The 18,706-nt window shown below is 44.8% G+C and overlaps 3 protein-coding genes across 3 annotated transcripts; 2 read left to right on the plus strand and 1 right to left on the minus strand.

Moving 5' to 3' along the window:
• Positions 1 to 381: 381 nt before the first annotated feature.
• wdr21 (WD repeat domain 21) lies at positions 382 to 5,637 on the plus strand. Its single transcript, XM_070987818.1, has 13 exons — positions 382 to 873; positions 1,025 to 1,158; positions 1,346 to 1,503; positions 1,691 to 1,773; positions 2,645 to 2,747; positions 2,844 to 2,987; positions 3,137 to 3,186; positions 3,286 to 3,365; positions 3,466 to 3,558; positions 3,761 to 3,858; positions 3,972 to 4,148; positions 4,438 to 4,552; positions 4,823 to 5,637. Exons 1-13 carry the CDS (start codon positions 758 to 760, stop codon positions 5,053 to 5,055), a joined length of 1,584 nt encoding a protein of 527 aa, XP_070843919.1. The 5' UTR covers positions 382 to 757; the 3' UTR covers positions 5,056 to 5,637.
• On the minus strand, positions 5,569 to 11,857 carry zfyve1 (zinc finger, FYVE domain containing 1). The gene is made up of 12 exons (XM_070987816.1): positions 10,668 to 11,857; positions 10,331 to 10,574; positions 9,976 to 10,236; positions 9,668 to 9,882; positions 9,464 to 9,570; positions 9,058 to 9,166; positions 8,872 to 8,969; positions 8,532 to 8,649; positions 7,936 to 8,106; positions 7,613 to 7,793; positions 7,409 to 7,522; positions 5,569 to 7,299 (listed from the first exon to the last, which is right to left on the minus strand). Exons 1-12 carry the CDS (start codon positions 11,151 to 11,153, stop codon positions 7,067 to 7,069), a joined length of 2,337 nt encoding a protein of 778 aa, XP_070843917.1. The 5' UTR covers positions 11,154 to 11,857; the 3' UTR covers positions 5,569 to 7,066.
• Positions 11,858 to 12,378: 521 nt separating this feature from the next.
• pigh (phosphatidylinositol glycan anchor biosynthesis, class H) lies at positions 12,379 to 14,057 on the plus strand. Its single transcript, XM_070987451.1, has 4 exons — positions 12,379 to 12,846; positions 13,024 to 13,233; positions 13,350 to 13,433; positions 13,554 to 14,057. Exons 1-4 carry the CDS (start codon positions 12,667 to 12,669, stop codon positions 13,623 to 13,625), a joined length of 546 nt encoding a protein of 181 aa, XP_070843552.1. The 5' UTR covers positions 12,379 to 12,666; the 3' UTR covers positions 13,626 to 14,057.
• The last annotated feature ends 4,649 nt before the right edge of the window (positions 14,058 to 18,706 follow it).

The following is an 18,706-nucleotide window of genomic DNA, read 5'->3' on the forward strand; positions in this document are numbered from 1 at the left end:
AAAGTAAAATCCATATCTCTTCGTATTTGTGAAAACATCACAATTTGAAATGAAGATATCAAGTAAGATGAGCTCTGTCATGATGTCCTCCATGTTTTATTTGGGTTAGGGGTTTTGATGGCTGGACAATAACCCACCAGCCTGCAATACTACTATTTATTTGTACTTCATCTAAATTAATGGGGGGGTTAACTGAAATTCACCCAGTTTGGAGTGTGTGTATTTTATGCAAGGACCTCAAAGTATTCTGAGTGTCAGCTGTCCGTCAATCACATGAAATCGGATAAATTCCAACATTATTATGCTGATGCGTGGCTGATACGGTCCCAAAGAAAACAACCAATGAATGCCTGCGTCATGCGCTATTGTCAGCGATTAGCCAATGAATAGCTTTTGGAGGCGGGCTAACATGGCAGGAAGTCACTGTACAGCAGTTAGCCTCATGCGGTGTTCAAACTGTTACGTTATATCAGTTTAATTAGAAGATTAACATCGTTTGCCTTCAGTAGAAGGCGTGTTAACCAACTTATTAAAAGTCTCTTTACGTTTACTCACGTTTAATGTCCAGCATCTAAATAGAGGTGTCGGAAAAGATGTGTTGCTAACGTTAGCTCAAGAATGCTAATGATTACAACTTGCTAACATAGCTAATAAGTAAACATGCCGCATCAACGAGCCTTACATACTCTTGCTCACAGGCGTGGATGAAAGACAGCGTGGCGTGAACATCCTACCTTTGTGGGTCCAAACGGCAGAGATGAAGAAATGGAACTGGCGAGATGGGCAGCGACCGCACCGGCGACAAGGTGCTGGTCAGCGGCGTCACGGCTGGTACAGAGGCCATAGGCAAAGATCGGCACAGGACGAAGAGTGGTATGAAAAATGAAATAATGACACATAGTCGAGGTGTTTTGTTCAATGAATGTGATGTGTCTCTTAGTCTAACGTATACTGGCCCAAACAGACAATGTTTCGAACTTGCCATTCATCCTTAGGTTAATATCAATTGGTGTTGTGTTCACAGGTCTGGACATAATGATGCAGGGCCATCATATAGAGCATCTCAGAGGAGACATGAAAACCAGCCCGCCTCTTCCTCTTCTGCTTCTTCCTCGCCATCTTCCTCTTCCTCCTCCAAGACCAGCAGTGCTGCACCAGGTCAGCACCAGTCACCATTCCTCACCATAACTGAATAATGTCGATTCATAGATTGCGTTCATATGGATTCTTCTCATGAACACATTAAGACACACAAAATGTTGTTCCTACTGTAAACATTGATGCAGCACAAATAGCTAAAACAAAACATGTTCATGCTTAATTTGACCTCCTGTTCTGTTTGTAGAGCTGCCTGGCTTCTACTTCGACCCAGAGAAAAACCGCTACTTCCGCCTGTTGCCTGGACACAACAACTGTAACCCACTGACCAGAGAGCAGCTGCAGAAGAAAGAACGAGAAAAACAGAGAAACAAGATGCTCGCGGAGGATGAGAAGCCCAGAAAAGTGAGTCTGTTGTAGAGGAAAATAACAGCAGCATAAATATCTGTATTCATGTGTTTTATTGCCTGGTTCTTCTACACAGGTTTTGCATTACTGAGCTGGGATTGAGCCCTGGTCTCTAACATGCACACACACACACTGTGGGTTTCGTGCTTGTTTAATGATGGCACACGTATTATCTGCTTCACAGAAAGCACCAAGAACGGGACTGAACACTTCGCTGCTGTTGCAGAAAAGACAGCTTGGCCGGTTACCTGAGAACTCCTACTGCAGGTACTGTGAATGTGTGCAAACGCATGCACGGACATAGAGCTGTGCTCCTTCTATCCTATGCACATTACAACACCCACAGCTGTGATACATTACGGGAGAAAGGGAAAAAACCAGCGAAACAAAGTATAACTTTAAAGATAATCACTTCTGTATGTGTAGCGTGAGTTTTCTTTGGAGCATTGCCGACCACTAATAATGACGCTAATCACTCTTGACGTGGGTTTTAGAATAGTCAGAGAGTGAAAAAGAAACAAAAACAGGCTAAAACGTTGCGACGTTGCGTTGCCTGACAGTTTGAATTAAAGGACCAGACAAAATGAGGACATGCCTTTCCATTCAGTGTTTTTGAGTTATAATTTCCTGTTATGTGGATGAACACTGAAGACCTCAAAAGTAATAGAACACATTGGATTTATGTAGAAAAACAAAAAAAGTGTGAAACAAACCAAAATATGCGTTATGATTTACATTCTTCAAAGCAGCCACTGTTTGTGGGTATACAGTAAATAGCCCTGTGAACTGCTCAGCTGAGTAAAGAGACACCACAGTCCATCATTACTTTGAGATGTAAAGAATGCAGAATTTCAAAGGCTTTGAATGTATCTTCAAGTTCAGTCACAAAAACCATCAAACACTGATGAAATTGGCTCTCATGAGGTACCTCTGCTGCAGAGAAGTCCATGATGGTTACCAGCCTCAGAAATAACAGATTAACGGCAGCCAATAAGTGATCAGCATGTGGGAACGAAACTGTTGGAAAAGACATTCGAGGGAACAACTTCATGAAGCTGGTTGAGAGAATGTCAAGAGTGTGCAAAGCTGTCCTCAGACGTTTCTAGTTGGTGTTACCGTGGTTACTGTGTGTCTCCAGGCTGGTCCACGAGGTGAAGGTCAGCGGAATGAGACGCCACAAACTGGAGATCCAGAGCACAGACAACAGCAACCCCAACACTGACAACTTCAGACTCATAGTGGTGAGAGCGCACACGCACAAAACACTTGGGCTAATGCTAAACAACGGCGTGACAGACGCACTGCAGAGACTCATTTTTGACTTTCGTCCCTCTCAGGGGGACTCGGCGTGTGAGCGGGTGTTCACAGTCAACGATGTGTCGCACGGAGGCTGCAAGTACGGCATCATGAACTTCAGCAGCAGCAGTCGTGGATCTCTGTCTGTGGAAATGTGCGACAACCTCTACTTCACCAACCGCAAGGTGGGACTGTTTCTGGGTTAATTCATTTTGTGGACTTCACTGTACCCGCTCTCCATCCGAGTTTTAAGGATTACGTTCAGTGTTGTCAGGAAAAATGTAAACCCTGCAAAGTTGTGTGACAGCTCTGCTCTGGCTAAATGTGTTTTCAGGTGAATTCCATCTGCTGGGCGTCAGTCAACTACCCAGACTCCCACGTCTTGTATCCTTCTTGAGCCGTAGCAGAGCTCCTCTTAGTCCACGTTTTCAGACTCAAGTGCTGCTTAGTCACTGTGTCTTCCTTAACTGAGCTTACCATCAGGCTCTGTCTGGTAGGAGTGGCAGACACCCCTGGCTGTGTCAGTTTACTTCCTGCTTCCCTCTTCAGTAACTCCAACCCAGGTTGTATTGAAGCCCAATATATTTTGTTATTCTTAAAGTTAAATTGCGGTACTCTGTTGGATTTTAACACTTCTCCTCTCGCTTCCTGTCCTCTCCTCAGACCAACCCGGAATGCTGTGCAGCTTTAAGATATCCTCAGCCTGGTCTTGTGCTTGGTGTCTCAACCCCCAGTTCGACAAGACCTTCAGCACTGGTCTGTCCAGCTATCGTCATTTGTCCTGCAACTCATGATCAAATCAATCATAATCTGATTACCAACATCTCTGGTTGTTATTTAAAATCGACTTGCACAAAAAGGCAAACATGTCCATCTTGAGATTCAAGCTTGCATTCGCAATATTCATCTTCACAAACGTATTGATTTAAAATGAATGTCTTCTTGCATGTGTCCACAGGCCTGTCTCGTAGGGTCATAGTGAAAGATGCAGAGACGGGCCGAACGCAGACATACTGCACTGGCAGCGACGTCTTGGCTCAGCAGTTTGCCATTAGGGTGAGTCATCTGCTACATTTAAGCAATTAAAGCACGTCTGAGTTCACTCATAAGACGGATGTATCTCTCTTTAAACGTGATGAAGGAAGACGATACCTCCTCTCTTTCCCCAGGTCCCTGTGCTGTTCAATGGCTGCCGATCGGGGGAGATCTTCAGCATTGACCTGCGGCAGCGTGGCCGCAGGGATCAAAGCTGGAAGGCCAGCCGCTTCCACCAAGAGTCAGCCATCACCTCTGTTCGCGTCCTGCAGGATGAGAACTACCTGCTAGCTGCCGACATGCTGGGCCAGGTCAGGTTCATACTTACTGACTGCTATGTTTTGGTCCTGAGATGAGGCCAGTGTGGAAGCAGCTACCTTGGGTGTGTCTCTTCAGGGCACACAAGGTGTTAACAAGCTAGAACTGTGTGATTAGAATAGTCAACAACAGCTATTTACTAAGCTTCAGAGACATTAACTCACAACCAAATTTCGGTAATTAGCTCATATTTACCAAATTCTGAGTAAAACACTGTGATTGTTCAGGCAAAATATTTCTGCTGTTGCTTTAACTTTGTGCGCTTTCTTCCTTTATGTCCAGATTAAGCTGTGGGATGTGCGAGTGACAAAGCCAGTGCAGGAATACAAAGGACACTATAATGAACATGCCTACCTTCCCATCCACGTCAATGAGCCTGAGGGTCTTCTGCTGGCAGGTAGGAGGGGACGAAACATGCCCAATCAACATAATGTGAAACTGTTTTCAAAGCTTTCACTGTTAAACCGACTTACTGAGATACCAGGATCACAGTTGCTACACTCTTGACGTGCTTGGTGTAAGACGACACGAGCTTCAAGATTGAGCTGTCGCACATTTGCAGATAAAAATAAACTACGGCCAGATGAGGTATTTCAGAGAGGGTTTGAGAGAAGCGAAGTCTGCCAAAGATGTCTCATGTCTCAACACTCTCTCATTCTGTCCTCAGTTGGTCAGGACTGCTACACGAGGTTATGGAGCCTAAAAGATGGCCACCTATTGAGGACTATCCCATCACCCCACCCGGCCGCGAACGACCTGATCCCGAGCGTCGTCTTCTCATCCAAGTTGGGCGGCTGCAGGGGGCTTCCGGGCCTGCTCATGGCTGTCAAACACGACCTTTACTACTTCCCATACAACACCGACTACCAGGAGGGAGAAGAGCAGCAGGCTGGCCTTTAGGAAAAGACTGTTTCATCTCAATTTTTTTTAAACAAGGACATCTTTTTTTTGCCAAATGTGTGAATGGAATTATATTCATATACAAAATCTGTAGGTGTTTTATATAGTTGAAAGGGTTCGGCCAGTGTGCAGCTCATTTTCTCAAGGCTGTGCTGAGCTTTTGATTGGGAATATGACCTCAGAAGAGTTACACTGAAGTCTCAGGGGAATGTTATTTTTGACCGGCTTGTTTGTGCCAAAAGGAAATCGAAGTGCTGTATCCATGAGCACATACAATTACTACAGTTCAGATAGTGCTTTCTGTAACCTATACAAGTGCACTTACTTCTGCCATGATTGATGATTTTACTTTAAATTAGTAATCCTAGATTACTTTCTAATGTAACACAAGATGTCTGATCTGAATTTGAAAAGCTGCGTTTAGACGGTTAATCACATCTTCTAATTGCTGTTGAGTGAGAAGACACAATGATCTATTGCAGTGTATTTGCTCCTGAATGACACACACACACATGGAGTTTCTGCAGTTTAATACATACTGTATGAGCATACATGAACATAAAGGTATTGATTTGTTCCTTGTGATATTGGTATTCATTGAACGTCTCTGAGATGGGGACAGCAGTGAGATCACTGATTTGAGTCAACGTGTTATTTCAGTTAATGTGTGCACATTGTAACCAAACCAGCTCTCCCTGCAAATTACTAAAAAAAAAAAATCCTCATGACTGCAGTCAGATCTCGCAACACCGAGGCGTGACTGCGTCGTATACTTGTCAGTTACAGTCTTGTTGCAATAAAGGCAACCTCAAACGATGCTCACTTGGTGCTCCTAGCTGACCAGCTACACAGCCTGAGTAGACGGAGTGAAGGTTTACTCCTCTAATTATCTCCTGTTTTGAGGGGCCAGCCTCAAAGATGCTTTCAAGTCTTTTCTGTACTATATTGCTACTGTGAGCCAGCCACTCTATAAAAAGCAGTTTGTGCTGCATTTCATCCCGCTGCACTCAGATTTGCCTCGATAGTAGTTTTGACTTTTTAAAAACAAAAATGAGGCCATTTAAAAAAATGTCCCTGTTAAAGTAAACTTTTTCCTCCCCATACATATACTCTATGTAAAATTTTAAGTCCACGCAGACAGCATAATTAAGGCTCCTCTATTATCATCTGCCCATTCGAATGCACAAACAACCACAGAGGATCAAGGGATTATGTAAGTAGTTATTACTAAGTAATTAAGTTGGAATGCATCTCGGTGCTACAGTACATCATTGGCTTCTGATTGTTGGCCTCCTCCTGAAGCCAAAGAGTGGCAGGAAAGCTAAAGCTTGCAGGGCTGAAGCAGAGGAAAACTACTGTACATCCATTCAAACAAGCAGCAGAAGTTTATAAGTTTTCCACTGTTTCCTCTAAAGCCAGCCTTGAATGCTAGATAGGGCCAGGGCTGCAGTCAGAGACCGTCGTAGACGTAACAGAACAGAAGTGCTTACCTGGATATCAGCGTAAGATGTTCAGTCAGTACTTATGTTAATAAATTGCTTACAAATGTAGCCCCAGACTACAGAAGGTGCTAAGAGTACTAGGGTGTAACACTGGGAGGGATTGTCAAGGTCAGGGTTTCATGTGCGTAAGTACAAACGTTAAAGGGTCAAAGGGGTACATGGAAGTTTACCTGAACTCAAGCAAGCATGTATGATACTCACTTTCATAAAAACATCAAGTTGTTTCATCTCTCCAGGCTTCTTGATATTCAAGTCTCACTCTCACTGGTATTGTTCACAGTGTAAAATATAGGCATATTAAAGTGAAATAGCATCAAGGGACTGAAGTGATGTGAGGACAGCGTTAAAAAAAATGATAAACGGAGTCCAACCTGCCACAGACAGTCTCGTGGCAGCGAAGAAATGCCACAAAAACGACAACAGGAACGGAAGCCTTTTAGCCAAAACGTCAATTCCAGTTTTCATCAAGTCCCTAACCATTCCCTCCCTGACTCCTGCGCCTCGTCCTGCTAGAGCTCCCCGGGTTTCTGGTTGCAGCCGTTGCAGACCCTCACTGGGTGGTCCCAGCCGCGGGAGGGCACGGCGCGCCGCTCCTGGGAGCAGTCGTCGCACACGCCCTGGCCACAGGCGCGACAGTGGTGGATGGACAGACGTGGGGAGAACTCCCGCTGGCACTCGTTGCAGGAGTGGATGTCCTGGTCTGGGACCCAGTAGGCCGGGCGAGCTGCATCCTTCACCAGGCCTGGATGCAGAGGAGAGGAGGCAGCAGTTGTCATGGTTACCGTGTCCACAATTTGTGACTTCTAAAATTAGGGAGATAACAGCCAGCTCTGGGAAAACCTAATGCTCACCGAGAGGTATGTCGATGGCACCAACTACAGCTCCTAAGGTGTTCTGAACAGCCTCCCCAACCTTCCTGGCTATCAGGGTGCCCCCCTCCTCCTCCAAAGCAGCATCCAGCAACTCTGCAACAGCACACACATGAAATCAGGGACTGAAGGACATTCAGAAAACCGTCCAAATTGACGTCACATCAAATGTTGAGGAGGATTTACCCGTCGGGATTCCCCTGTTGTGGAAGCACGCGTCGCAGACTCGGACAGGCGCGAGGCCCCAGCCCCTCTCCGGGACCGGCCGGGTTTTTGAGGAGCAGGAATCACAGAAGCCCTCTCCGCAGGCACGACAGTGGTGTTTGGTGTCGTTGGGCTGGAACTCTTCCCCACATTTATGGCATTTCTGCAGCACACACAATGAGTACGACATGTTAGCCTTCCACCAGCTGTCACACAATAGACAGAATTCCATTAAGCACTATAAAGATTTTGGAGACATGCTTTCACTTCACAATGATGAAACGTGGACGTTGTTGGTTTCGTACCAGCATAAGGGAGTTGGGTTTCCAGTAGGCGGGAGCAATCTGGTCGGTAAGCCAGGAGGTCACTGCTTTGGCAGGCTTGACGCTGAGCTCAGACACCGACTGAGAAATGTATTTGACTCCATCCAGCAACCTCTGGGCGGCATTGTTGTTGTCTTTCAAAAAACCATCAGACTGAAAAGAAAGCAGGACGAGAACAACAGAGTAGAGATGAATACGCTAGCGGACAGGCTTTCTGTTGTACATGCACAACATAACAGATCTATGTATTGTTAGAGAATCTTCATTTAACTCAGTGACTCAGTATTATCATTGAATACTGGCCACCATGCTGGCAGAAATACAGTAATTTCTCACTCTGAATCACTAACAGGCAGTAGCATAGCCTCACCCGCTAACATGCAGCACGATTTATGGCAGCATTTTAAATGTGTTTCCTGTTCATCCACATACAACTGGCAGCAGGAATGTGCTGCAAATGCAGATCACAGCGTCCGTGACAACATGCGTTTGACTTAAAACCTCTGAGATCCTGGCTCGCGACTTTGCTTAATTGGTTTAGGCAGAATCTCGTTTAGGCTGTTCCACTGTGGCCTTACCCCAGGCCAGATGTGCTGGATCTCTGTTCTGACCACTGTCTCCACTGGGTCCTGGTTTCCATACCAGTACTGCCTGCTTCTGTAGATCACTGCACAGTTGGGGCACTCAATCACATACCTGTGCAAAGACAAAAAAAGACACTACAATACATTCCTTACAGCACTTGTCGTTGTTATAACTGACGTAGCTAACAGCAGATTAAAAAATAGTTCCAGTTTACAAGGGTGGATCACAATTAATTCATATTTCCCATTATTTGCAATAATAAACAGAGATGAATTCAATTATTTCTACTTGCAAGGAAGCCATTTCCAATGGTTCTGTGGCAGCTGGACTCACCCAGACCAGGCGTAGATGGCCAAGCCAAACCACGGTGAGTCAGACGAGGCCGTTGTTTTGGGAACCACTATCACCTCCTTCCCTCCCTCATAGCAGGCCTGAGAAGTTCAGCACAGACACTCAGAGCCTCGTCATGCAGGCATACTTCAACACGTGCATGTGTGGCACTCAGGGATTAGTACTCGCCTTGCAAGTGTAGATGCGGTTATCGTACTGGGCAGAGTAGCGGCAGCGGTGTTTGGCTTCGTGGTCGAGTCCTTCCTTTAGGTGATTCATGCTTCTCTTGCAGCCGGAGCTGAGAGGATAATCAAGGCATACATGACCATTGATTCTTGGAGGGTAAATATATAAGTACAGACTTGGCTAACATTTACGTTCTGTCCTTCTATTTCATTATAACTAACTGAGAGAAACTGAGAACAACTAAACAGGCCTGTGTGTCTGACTGCGAGATGCTCCTTCAGTTTACCTCTGAACACTGCCATGACACATGTGACATGTGATTCTGTCCTGTTTCTATAGTTTCACTGACTTTAATTTCTGCTTTTTGTCAATGAACAGCAAAAGCGGTAGCGAGGCGAGAGACACGTACCCACAGCAGAGGCAGAGGCTACAGCAGGTGAAGTACTCATCTGGAAAGAACGAGTTACTGGTCATGTGCTCATCTGGAATATCCCCACTGAAGCTCTCGCTCAGGGCCTGGAGGACGGAGCCAGAAATATATGAACATGCACACCTTCACAGTGCATACAAAAGTGATCACATCACACTTCATCATGCAATCAAGCATCACGACCTGCAGAGCCTTGTAGATGACGCTGGCAGAGCGTGGCGAGCGGGTGGTGTTGTTGTCCAGCTGTTGCTCCAGGCTGCGCAGCAGGCCGCTGAAGTCTGTGGGAGGGTTGTAGGTCCGAGTTCCACGGTACTGGATGGAGCTGAACGCTTCTGGGAACAAGCCCAGCTTCCTGAAACGCTCCTGGAGAAGACGCTCGGCCGATTCAGTGGGCTTGTCTAAGGATGAGAGCATAGAATCTCAGCCAGTCTTGCTCGTTAAATACCTACAAATTACATCCAAAGGATGGAATCGGGGCATATTTCCTGTACCTGATCCGAGCAGCTTGGTGTGGACGGTCTCATGGAAGATGATTACCCCGGGGCCCAGAGTGGACAACGGGACGTCCAGACCACAGCGGGTGGTGGTAGCTTTAAGCTCCCGGGTGAAATGTTTCAAGTAGGCATCTGATGCGTCACCAAGGAACTTGAAGAGATCGTCATGGAGACGGTCGGCATGGGTTCGGTAGATGACCACATCAGAGATAGCCAGAACTTTGAGGAGCAGTCGGGTTCGCTGACCCTGATTGGCGCCTGGTGAGAGAAAACATAGCAGTGGATGACAGTTAACTCTGTGTCACCCCTGTTTATTTCAACATATTGAGCAAATCCACCATTTGCCCCCTACCTGCCCCGAGCAGTCCCTCTGTGTCAATGACTACCACCCGGTGCACAGGGTCCATCGCTGCCCACACCCCCACAGTGCAGGACTCTTGGGTGGGTGAGGTCTTGAAGACTTCTCGGCCGATGAAAAATGTATGGTTCAGGGTGTGGGACTTTCCCTCCCCGGTGTTTCCAAAGATGGAGACCACCTTGAGGAGCTCGTCCGGCCTGCAGCCCAGTCTGCTCACAAAGTCCTCCTCGTCCTTCACCTGAGAATCCCCACAACATCAGCCTCACCTTCATGACATCAACACATCAATGAGGCGCCATCAAAGATTTAAAACATGCTCTTAAGTGTTTACCTGCATCTCCTCCCTCTCGTCCACCAAAAGGAAGCTGCACACCTTCTCCAGCTCGGCTTTCAGGCTCTCCATCTGTGACTCCCCGGTAATGCTGTTCTCCTGGGCAGCTCTGGCAGGCGGGTAAGGTGTCAGTGGGTGCTTCCTCTTGTTGACTCCGCTGTGGGTGCGTTTCTGGCAGTCCAAACACAGGTTGATCTTACAGCCCTGGCAGCGCACCACTGCTCTGACCCGTCCACCGTTGAGAGAGCAGCTGCTGTCACCTTTGCACGTGTCACAGAAAGGAACGTGGCCCGGTGCAATGCGAACCCGGTCGTGATTCCTCATCCTCTCCTGGCGATGGAGCTCCAGCTCGCAGCGGGCGCACTGCAGGCTGCCGCACTCATCACATTCAAACGCAGCCTCATCTGAACCCCCACAGGCGTAGCTCTCCTGACATCCTAACACTGTGTTCATTCCTTTATCTACAGCTGGACCTTGGCCACTCATCTGAAGCCTGACAGGTCAGGGATGGCTCAGCTGGTTACTGTGAGAAACTGGGACTGCAAAAACAATCTCCGACCAGATGTGACGCAACCTTTTGCGTTCAAATGATCCAAATATCAAGTTCACTCATGTGCAATACTGTCAAAAAGTACTATGAAATGTTCAAGTGAGGACGTTATTACTGCTTACTGTCAATGAAGGTATTCAGACTGCAGCAAAGCACGTCCAGGGAGCAACTTCAAACACTTGTCCAGACCGGCAATTACTTTGTTTTGAACATTACAGTTTGCTAGCTAACATTAGCTGCCCTGCATCTCTTGTCTAGTTGCTAATTAAAAGTAGCCCGGTAAGCCAGTCATAATATCTACAACAATTCGCTCTAAATCTCAGCGTAATAAATGTTTTATGTGCCGTCAGAGACACAAAGAGAGACACTTGTGAGGAAACAAACAACCTTCGTTTCAGTCGACCGACCTAGCGGAGGCTACCAGTCGGACGGGCGATGAGTCGTTCGCTGAAATGCTGCCTCATCACAGTCTAAAGCTGGACACGTACGCTGTCTAACGCCATACCGCCGTCTGACACCTACAGATAACGCTGGTGCGAAAGTGATCTAGCTGAGCGGTTTCGTGTCAAGCTTCTTCAGATGTTGTTGCTTTTAACGTACAACAGCTGATCGGCTTGTTTTTATCCAGAGTTCAAAAGTCATAAGAACACAATGCATTATGGGAAATGAAGGATTTCGGTGCTGCACAGATCCACGACAGTTAAGTCAGTGATTTAATTGTATTTGTAAACGGTTGTCTTCGGTGCTATAGCACTTGAATTGTCGTAAAATCGTGACATGGTTTGTAAATGTAGTTTGACAATAGCTACCAGGCCACTTAAACAAATGGAGTGAAAATATCGACAAGTTACTAAAAGTTACCCATAATACTTTGCACTTTCCAGCTGCTGTAAGTTCTATTTCAATGAACTACCGGCGTACACCGAAGCTTGCAAAAGTAGACGGAGACAGTAGCTGATATTATAACACACATCGACTGCCGTATCATATATGCTTTATAATGGAAGTGTATTAAATATTTGAATGCCTCTGGTTCTTGTGAAGCACGCGGATAGGCAATGCCAACCCGCTGCCCTTTCTGCTTTATTTTGGCTGCTCTACTCTATCAACATTCAACCCAAAGAGCCCGGTGTCATTAACGAGTGCACCCACAGGAGAATTGATTTTGGCATCAGTTCAGCTGTACTACACTGTCCTGGGAACATTCGTTATTTTTACCGTAACGTTTTTTCCCCCTTATTTTCTATTTAACTAGAGATAATTCGTATCAAATGTATGCAGGCACCATTTGCTCTTTCCCATCTCAGGAAGAACCACTCTGTGTCTCTCTGCTCGGCTGACCTTGCCTGTCGTCAGATAGCTCAATGCTAACAGTGTTAGCTAGTTAAGCCGACTGTTCCCTTAGCTAATGTCCACTTTTCCTCCACTCTCCCTGTTTGTGTGGCGTTCATGATGGAAGACGAAGCCTTCACTGACATCAACGGCAAAGCCATATCCCTGGACTGTCAGAGTCACTCCGGCTTTTGCAGGGAGTTCACTGTCAGCTCCCCCAAAGTGTCTATCGGCAAAGTGATGGTGTACACCTGCTGTGTTTGGCTGTTGGCGTACATCGTGTTCTTCTTCACAGAGGTCAGACTATGATTACGTCTATTGTGTTAAACCAGACCAAGACACTTCTAGTGGACTAAATGTCGGTGATGCACCTTAAATGATCAGAGTATTGTTTCTGAGTGGGATACAGTGATTCGTATAAACATTGTCACGCTGATCAGGACTTGCATGTGAATGTCGTCCCCTGTCTTGCAGAACACAGCTGTCCTGTCCAGTGCTATCCTCATCACCCTGGTTGGCATGATGCTTCACATCCACTTTGTCAAGGTGGACCACGAGACTCTGCTTGTCATCGGCTCCTTGGGCATTCAGGTTTCCTCCAGCTACGCCTCAGGCCGTGAGACCACCACATTCATTGAGATGAGCAAGATCAAGGATATTGTCATCAATGAAGCTATTTACATGGTGAATTTATGTCTCTTTCTGTGGCTGGAGTGCAAATTTCTGTAATTCATATCATATCAAGTATGTCAGTTCGCTTTGTGAGATGAGAGGACTGATGCCTTATACTTTTCTTTCAGCATCAAATCATCTACTACCTTTGTGTGCTGTTGAAGGACCCCTCAGAGCCGAGCGCAGTGTCCAGTGTTGTGCCATTGTTTCAGGTGAGGCTGAATGCAGAGCAGACACATATATATCTCATAAAGAAACTTACTTTTTGCCAAGTTAAAAAGTGTCATTCGCAGTAACCTGTCTCTAACGAAGCTCGTTTCTTAATTTTTCAGAGTTCAAAGCCAAGGCTCAACTGCTTGGTGAAAGTTTACAAAAGCTGCCAGGAGATTCTTTCAAAGTGCTGATGACACACAAGTCATATATTAACAATGCTCCATCAATGTTTAAGGGATGTTTTCAAAGGATGAAAACAGAAAGCTGATGTTTAAAGTACATATTGATTTGATGTACAGTGTACTTTCCAGGACTTTTCTCCTTTTCTTACCTGTGTGACAACACATCTGTAATCTGTGAATACAAATGAAAGTGCTGCCACGTTTTCGAGACCAATGTTAGTGTCATGATGTTATGTTGTGTTACGTTGGGTAGTTATTTGAATAACTTAATAGCTCTGCTCTTAGACTACTTGTTAAAAACTAAAGAGACAAACCTTTTTACTGACATTGTATTAAAGAAATAGCTGTGTTGCTTATTTATGCATTTAGATGTTAATTGATGAATATTTCCCACACTGTATTTTTGATAAAAGACTATTTTAATAAAACGTTACAAAAATCAATATTTCTCCGAAATATTTGTGCTATCACAGGTTGATGGTGAACGCTTGGAGTTAAAGGAACAGTTCACCCCAAAATTCAGATATGTGCTATTTATCCATCTAGATTGTTCTTAGTGTGAGATGCTGACTTCCTTCTTTGTCGTTGGCAGGTGTAGTTCAGTCAAAAGAAAATAGTTCCTACATTAAACTGCTCACAACAAGGTCTGTGGATTATCTGTAGTCACAGATTTCTGGTATTTTGGGCAACACAAGCTGAACGCCAGCTAGTTCCATTACATTTGAGAGAGGGCAGTCATTTCTACAGCCACAATGTCCAAAACTGAACTCCCACCAAAGCAATCTATTGGGGTAACAGGTGTTTTTGAGGTGAACTGCCCCTGAAATGTGTTTGAGGAGCCTTACCTACTTTCCCCAGTAGGGGGCAGCACCACACTTACCGAAGCTCATATATTAATTTAGCTTTTAGAAATTAGATTCATGGATTAGATTAAACAAAAGCACAACATGTAGAGACAATATATCATTTTTGTTTGTCCTCAGTGTCAATTACATAAGTCAACTTTGAAAATGAGACATTAAGGAGATCTGTAAAGTGTCAGATGTGCTGTGTGTACAGTCCATTTTATAAATAAACATCCACGCCTTCTTCCTCAAATATATTTTCACTTCCTCAAAACCTACATATACCTTCATCTCCTTGAGGCAGTTGGTCACACATACCCCACTTTGTCTGGCACCTGACTTGTGAATTTTCTTTTTATACCAGGTCTGTTTTCAGAAGCATTACTCAAGGTCACCTCACTCAGCAAGTGACAATAATGACAGTATATGTAGGATCAAGTTCAGAATGAGCTTAGTTGTAGTGGAATGATGCCACTAACAGCTGGATGAGTCTTAACCCCTGGTTAGAGTTAATATAAGTTCTGACCTGACGCCTGTGTTTATTGTGTTTTGTAATTTCTATTAATGTCAAGTGCAATCAAAGGGAGGCAGCAATGTTTTTTGAAGGAGCATATGCATGTTACAACACAGTTTAATTAAATTACTATATACATATATTCAGCATATTCAATAGAGGAGGATGTAAACAGAGAGGATGTGCTCATTAGCCCCCCCACCCCCCCGTTGCTTCCTGGTTGTAACTAATCTATAGCAATATAGTTGAAAGTTTAATGGGTCGCCATGGCCCACAGTTTAAAGTTCAGAGCCCTTGCTTTCACCTCCTCTTGGCCCGTGTTTCCCCTCCAGGCCTCATTTTTTCCATCCATTCTAATTCTCCATGACCATCTGCAGCTCCCGCTCAGACCTTCATGTGAACCCCATCCTCCACAGGGCAACAAAACAAGCAGAGCGGTGTGATTTTCACAGGGCGAAGCCTTACGCTGCTGTGAAGAGTGGCCCTCTGACGGGATAATAGTCCCTCCTGGAGGTGCAAAACAGCCAGGAACCAGGCAGAGGAGGAGACCTGGGAGTGAGCGGGAGCGACACCTCAGGGCTTCTGAATAAGCCTCATAAACCAGAAGCCCCTCTTAATCATAGGTAGTGTGGGGGTTTGGCAGGCCAAAACACAGTGAGGCTGTCTTTAGCCAGAGGTGTGGGCTGTTAATTACTCTGTTTATAATAGGGCAATTGTAATGTGCCATTACTCATTTACTTTTGTGGTTCACTTCTTGTATTTTGGTGGATGTTTTAAAATTAATAATTATGCAGGAACAAATACTGAACTCCTCTTCACTGTCCTGTTACTGCTGGTTTCCATTTAATGTATCTTTTATGTAATTCTTGTAGTTCTCTGTTATCGAAACGGCGGGTGTGTGAAACCTCATAGTTTAGCGGGAGAGGAGGGGCTGGAGCCCCACTGAGATGGGGAGTTGCCCTTTTAACGCCTGCAGTGCACACACACACGTGCACGCATTCACGCATGAAAACACAATAATGACACATTCAGAGGTTGTGAGGTTGTTTTAAGTCAAATTTAAGACATGATTCAAGAAATGTAAGAAGTGATCCATGTTTTAGGAAAGATATTGGAAACTGTGTCAGTTATTATTTTCAAATAGCTTTGTTTATATTTACACTTCCAAATGCAATGAAACAGGGTTTCTTTCTCTGTTACTACATTTTGAAGAACGCTCTTGGATGTTAGGACTGAATCTATTTAATTTTATAATGTGTTAATCAGTGAGCTTTAGCGGTGCTGGAAGGTGATTTTGTTACCTTCCCACAAAGCCAGGCTAGCTGTTTCCTACTATTTCCAGTATTCATGCTAAGCTAAGCTAACAGACTGCTGGTCCAGCTACATATTCATCTTACAGACATGAGATTGGTATCAGTCACCTCATTAACCCTCAGCAAGAAAGCAAATGAGTGTAATTCCCAAAATGTCAAAGTTACACATTTACTGCAAATAACTTTTTACTTCAAAGTACATGAGAGGCTCATGATATTAATACCATAGAAAATACATACATACACCAGTAATGTTTCTAGAAATTAGGCTAAAAGTGTGCAAAATCTTGTCATCTAGTGCAACAGAAACTGTTTCCATGTAACGCAATGAATCTGTCGTGTGTCTCTTTGTATTGTTACTCTTGTGTATTGAAGCAGAAGAAAGGAAAACATCGTGGTATTGTTTGAACTGTGTCCGTTTACCCCCTCTACCTACCCGTCCATGCAGGCTGGTGTAACTTGAAGTCTGTTTGGATTTGAATCTCCAAAAATCTCTCAGTGATGATGTCAGAGGAGGAGTTTTACCGGTCACTTCATTCGTCCTCTGCTGAACACACACATGTGACACCTGCACTTACATATTACCTGCAAGCCTTTTCCTGCACGGAGGACTGTCTGCTCTAAAGTTGGAGCAGAAAATCCAGATTTTTCATTGTAGGTAGAGAACAATGTGAATATTTCTTCACCACTTTACCTTGACCTTTTGTAATTGGAGCTTACCGTAGGGACTCCAGCTGCAGAACCTTATTGTTCTTCTCCCTAACGGTCAAAATGTACCCGATCACCTCTCTGCTCAAACAAATGCAGCTCTTTGTATATTATGTGCACCTGGTAAGGACAGGCGGCTACAGTCTATATGAAGACAAAATATCCAGAATGAGTGCTGTTAAGACAATAAAATACTCAAATAACAAAAGAGTTTGCAATAAAACAGAACATTTGTAGACATTTTTATAGATTTTCACTAACTGACAAACACACACTAGTATTTACAGATGTGCAAATTTGGAGAAAACAGAATCTTTTGATGTGAACGGTGCTCAGCCTCCTTCACACTAAAATAGATCGTGGTTACATTATTGACAACATTTTCAGATAAGACTGAGCTGCAGGTTGGAGGATAAGCCTGGTCTGCTGGGTGGCATTGCAGAACCGGTCTCAGCACAAAGGAACACTTATCTAACACTGTGGGGCCTTTCTGGTAACATGATCCACTGATTAAAAGTACTTTATAGCTGCTGCAGCTCATCACGAAAAAGTTCATGATAGGACACCAAAGATGCAATTTCTAATCTTCTGCTCCTTTTTTTGTCTTCTTTGAGCTGCAGGCTTGTCCATATTGTGCATGACATAGTCAAATGAGTTAGCATCATTACACTTCTGTTCCCAAAGTCAGTGGGGTTTTTGAATAGGTTTTTGGTTCAATGCCTGAAATAACCATCTATCGCTGGTCCGCCTCAAACTTTCTGACTTGCAGATTTATCATTTTAGAGTAAAGTGTGTGTAGCGTAGCAGGAAGCTTAGTGGTAGTGACGCTGAAGTCATACGACCATGGTGTCATTCATTTTTAGTTAGCTTTTTACTTCTGGTGACTGCATTTATGCTTCAAAAATCAGCAAATCAAAGCGGTGTTCATGTGTGAAAACGATTTTGCTGAACAAAACAACCAAGTATCCTTACTTCCTGCAATAATTCAACATCCAAAGGAAAAATCCCATCGTCGAGGGAACCACGGCGATGCTAACATCTGTTAACATCAAAACTCCCTTTTAACTCATATTCAAATGAATCAACTGCTGCCTTGTGTCTTAAAGCTGGTACACGTCTGTGGAATATTCATTCAAGCGGACTCTGGTGGCCTTGATAAACCGCCGTGAGACTAGACAAGAATTTTGAGGAATAAGTTTATTGGTGTGTGTGAATACATGTTCAAAGCCTCAAACCTGCAACTAAGGCAGTGCACTGAATTGCTTTGGACATGTGCAACCTGTGTGATTACTGCTTTTTTTCTCCAGGGGAAGACGTCTTATTTGCTCAGACACCAGTTTCCTCCCTGGACAGGTCAGTCCAGTGCAGCCCTCCTGTGCTCTCACGGGTGACAGTGGTGAACCTCAGAGCTGAGGCGACACTGTTAGTATGACTCGATGGTCCTGTTGAACTTTTGGCGGCCAGGCCCCTTACCTTATGTTTTGTTTAACCTGCCAGTCAGTTTAAATGCAAATGACTTTTAAAAAGTTCAATGAAACAAATGAAACCGACTCTCCGCCGGCCACGCCCTTGCGGATCGTCACCTGGTAGATGAGAGGTAAGTGAGACAAACTTCTCGTCAGACCAGCTGGCAGCAGATGAGAGCAAGAAGCCTGCTCTACAGGTCTGTCAGGGGAGCCGACAGCAGAGAGTGCAAACACACATCCGCTT

This window comes from Chaetodon trifascialis, chromosome 19, assembly GCF_039877785.1.
Source record: "Chaetodon trifascialis isolate fChaTrf1 chromosome 19, fChaTrf1.hap1, whole genome shotgun sequence".
Taxonomy (NCBI): domain Eukaryota; kingdom Metazoa; phylum Chordata; class Actinopteri; order Chaetodontiformes; family Chaetodontidae; genus Chaetodon; species Chaetodon trifascialis.

Excerpts from the sequence above, each read along its gene's own strand:
- pigh (XM_070987451.1), top strand. The coding sequence starts at position 12,667 with ATGATGGAAGACGAAGCCTTCACTGACATCAACGGCAAAGCCATATCC. Across the intron at positions 12,847-13,023 it reads TCGTGTTCTTCTTCACAGAG|AACACAGCTGTCCTGTCCAG; the intron begins GTCAGACTATGA and ends CCTGTCTTGCAG. Across the intron at positions 13,234-13,349 it reads TCAATGAAGCTATTTACATG|CATCAAATCATCTACTACCT; the intron begins GTGAATTTATGT and ends CTTTTCTTTCAG.
- wdr21 (XM_070987818.1), top strand. The coding sequence starts at position 758 with ATGAAGAAATGGAACTGGCGAGATGGGCAGCGACCGCACCGGCGACAA. Across the intron at positions 1,504-1,690 it reads AGGATGAGAAGCCCAGAAAA|AAAGCACCAAGAACGGGACT; the intron begins GTGAGTCTGTTG and ends TCTGCTTCACAG. Across the intron at positions 1,774-2,644 it reads CCTGAGAACTCCTACTGCAG|GCTGGTCCACGAGGTGAAGG; the intron begins GTACTGTGAATG and ends GTGTGTCTCCAG.
- zfyve1 (XM_070987816.1), bottom strand. The coding sequence starts at position 11,153 with ATGAGTGGCCAAGGTCCAGCTGTAGATAAAGGAATGAACACAGTGTTA. Across the intron at positions 8,970-9,057 it reads ACCGCATCTACACTTGCAAG|GCCTGCTATGAGGGAGGGAA; the intron begins GCGAGTACTAAT and ends TGAACTTCTCAG. Across the intron at positions 8,107-8,531 it reads TCCAGCACATCTGGCCTGGG|TCTGATGGTTTTTTGAAAGA; the intron begins GTAAGGCCACAG and ends CTTTCTTTTCAG.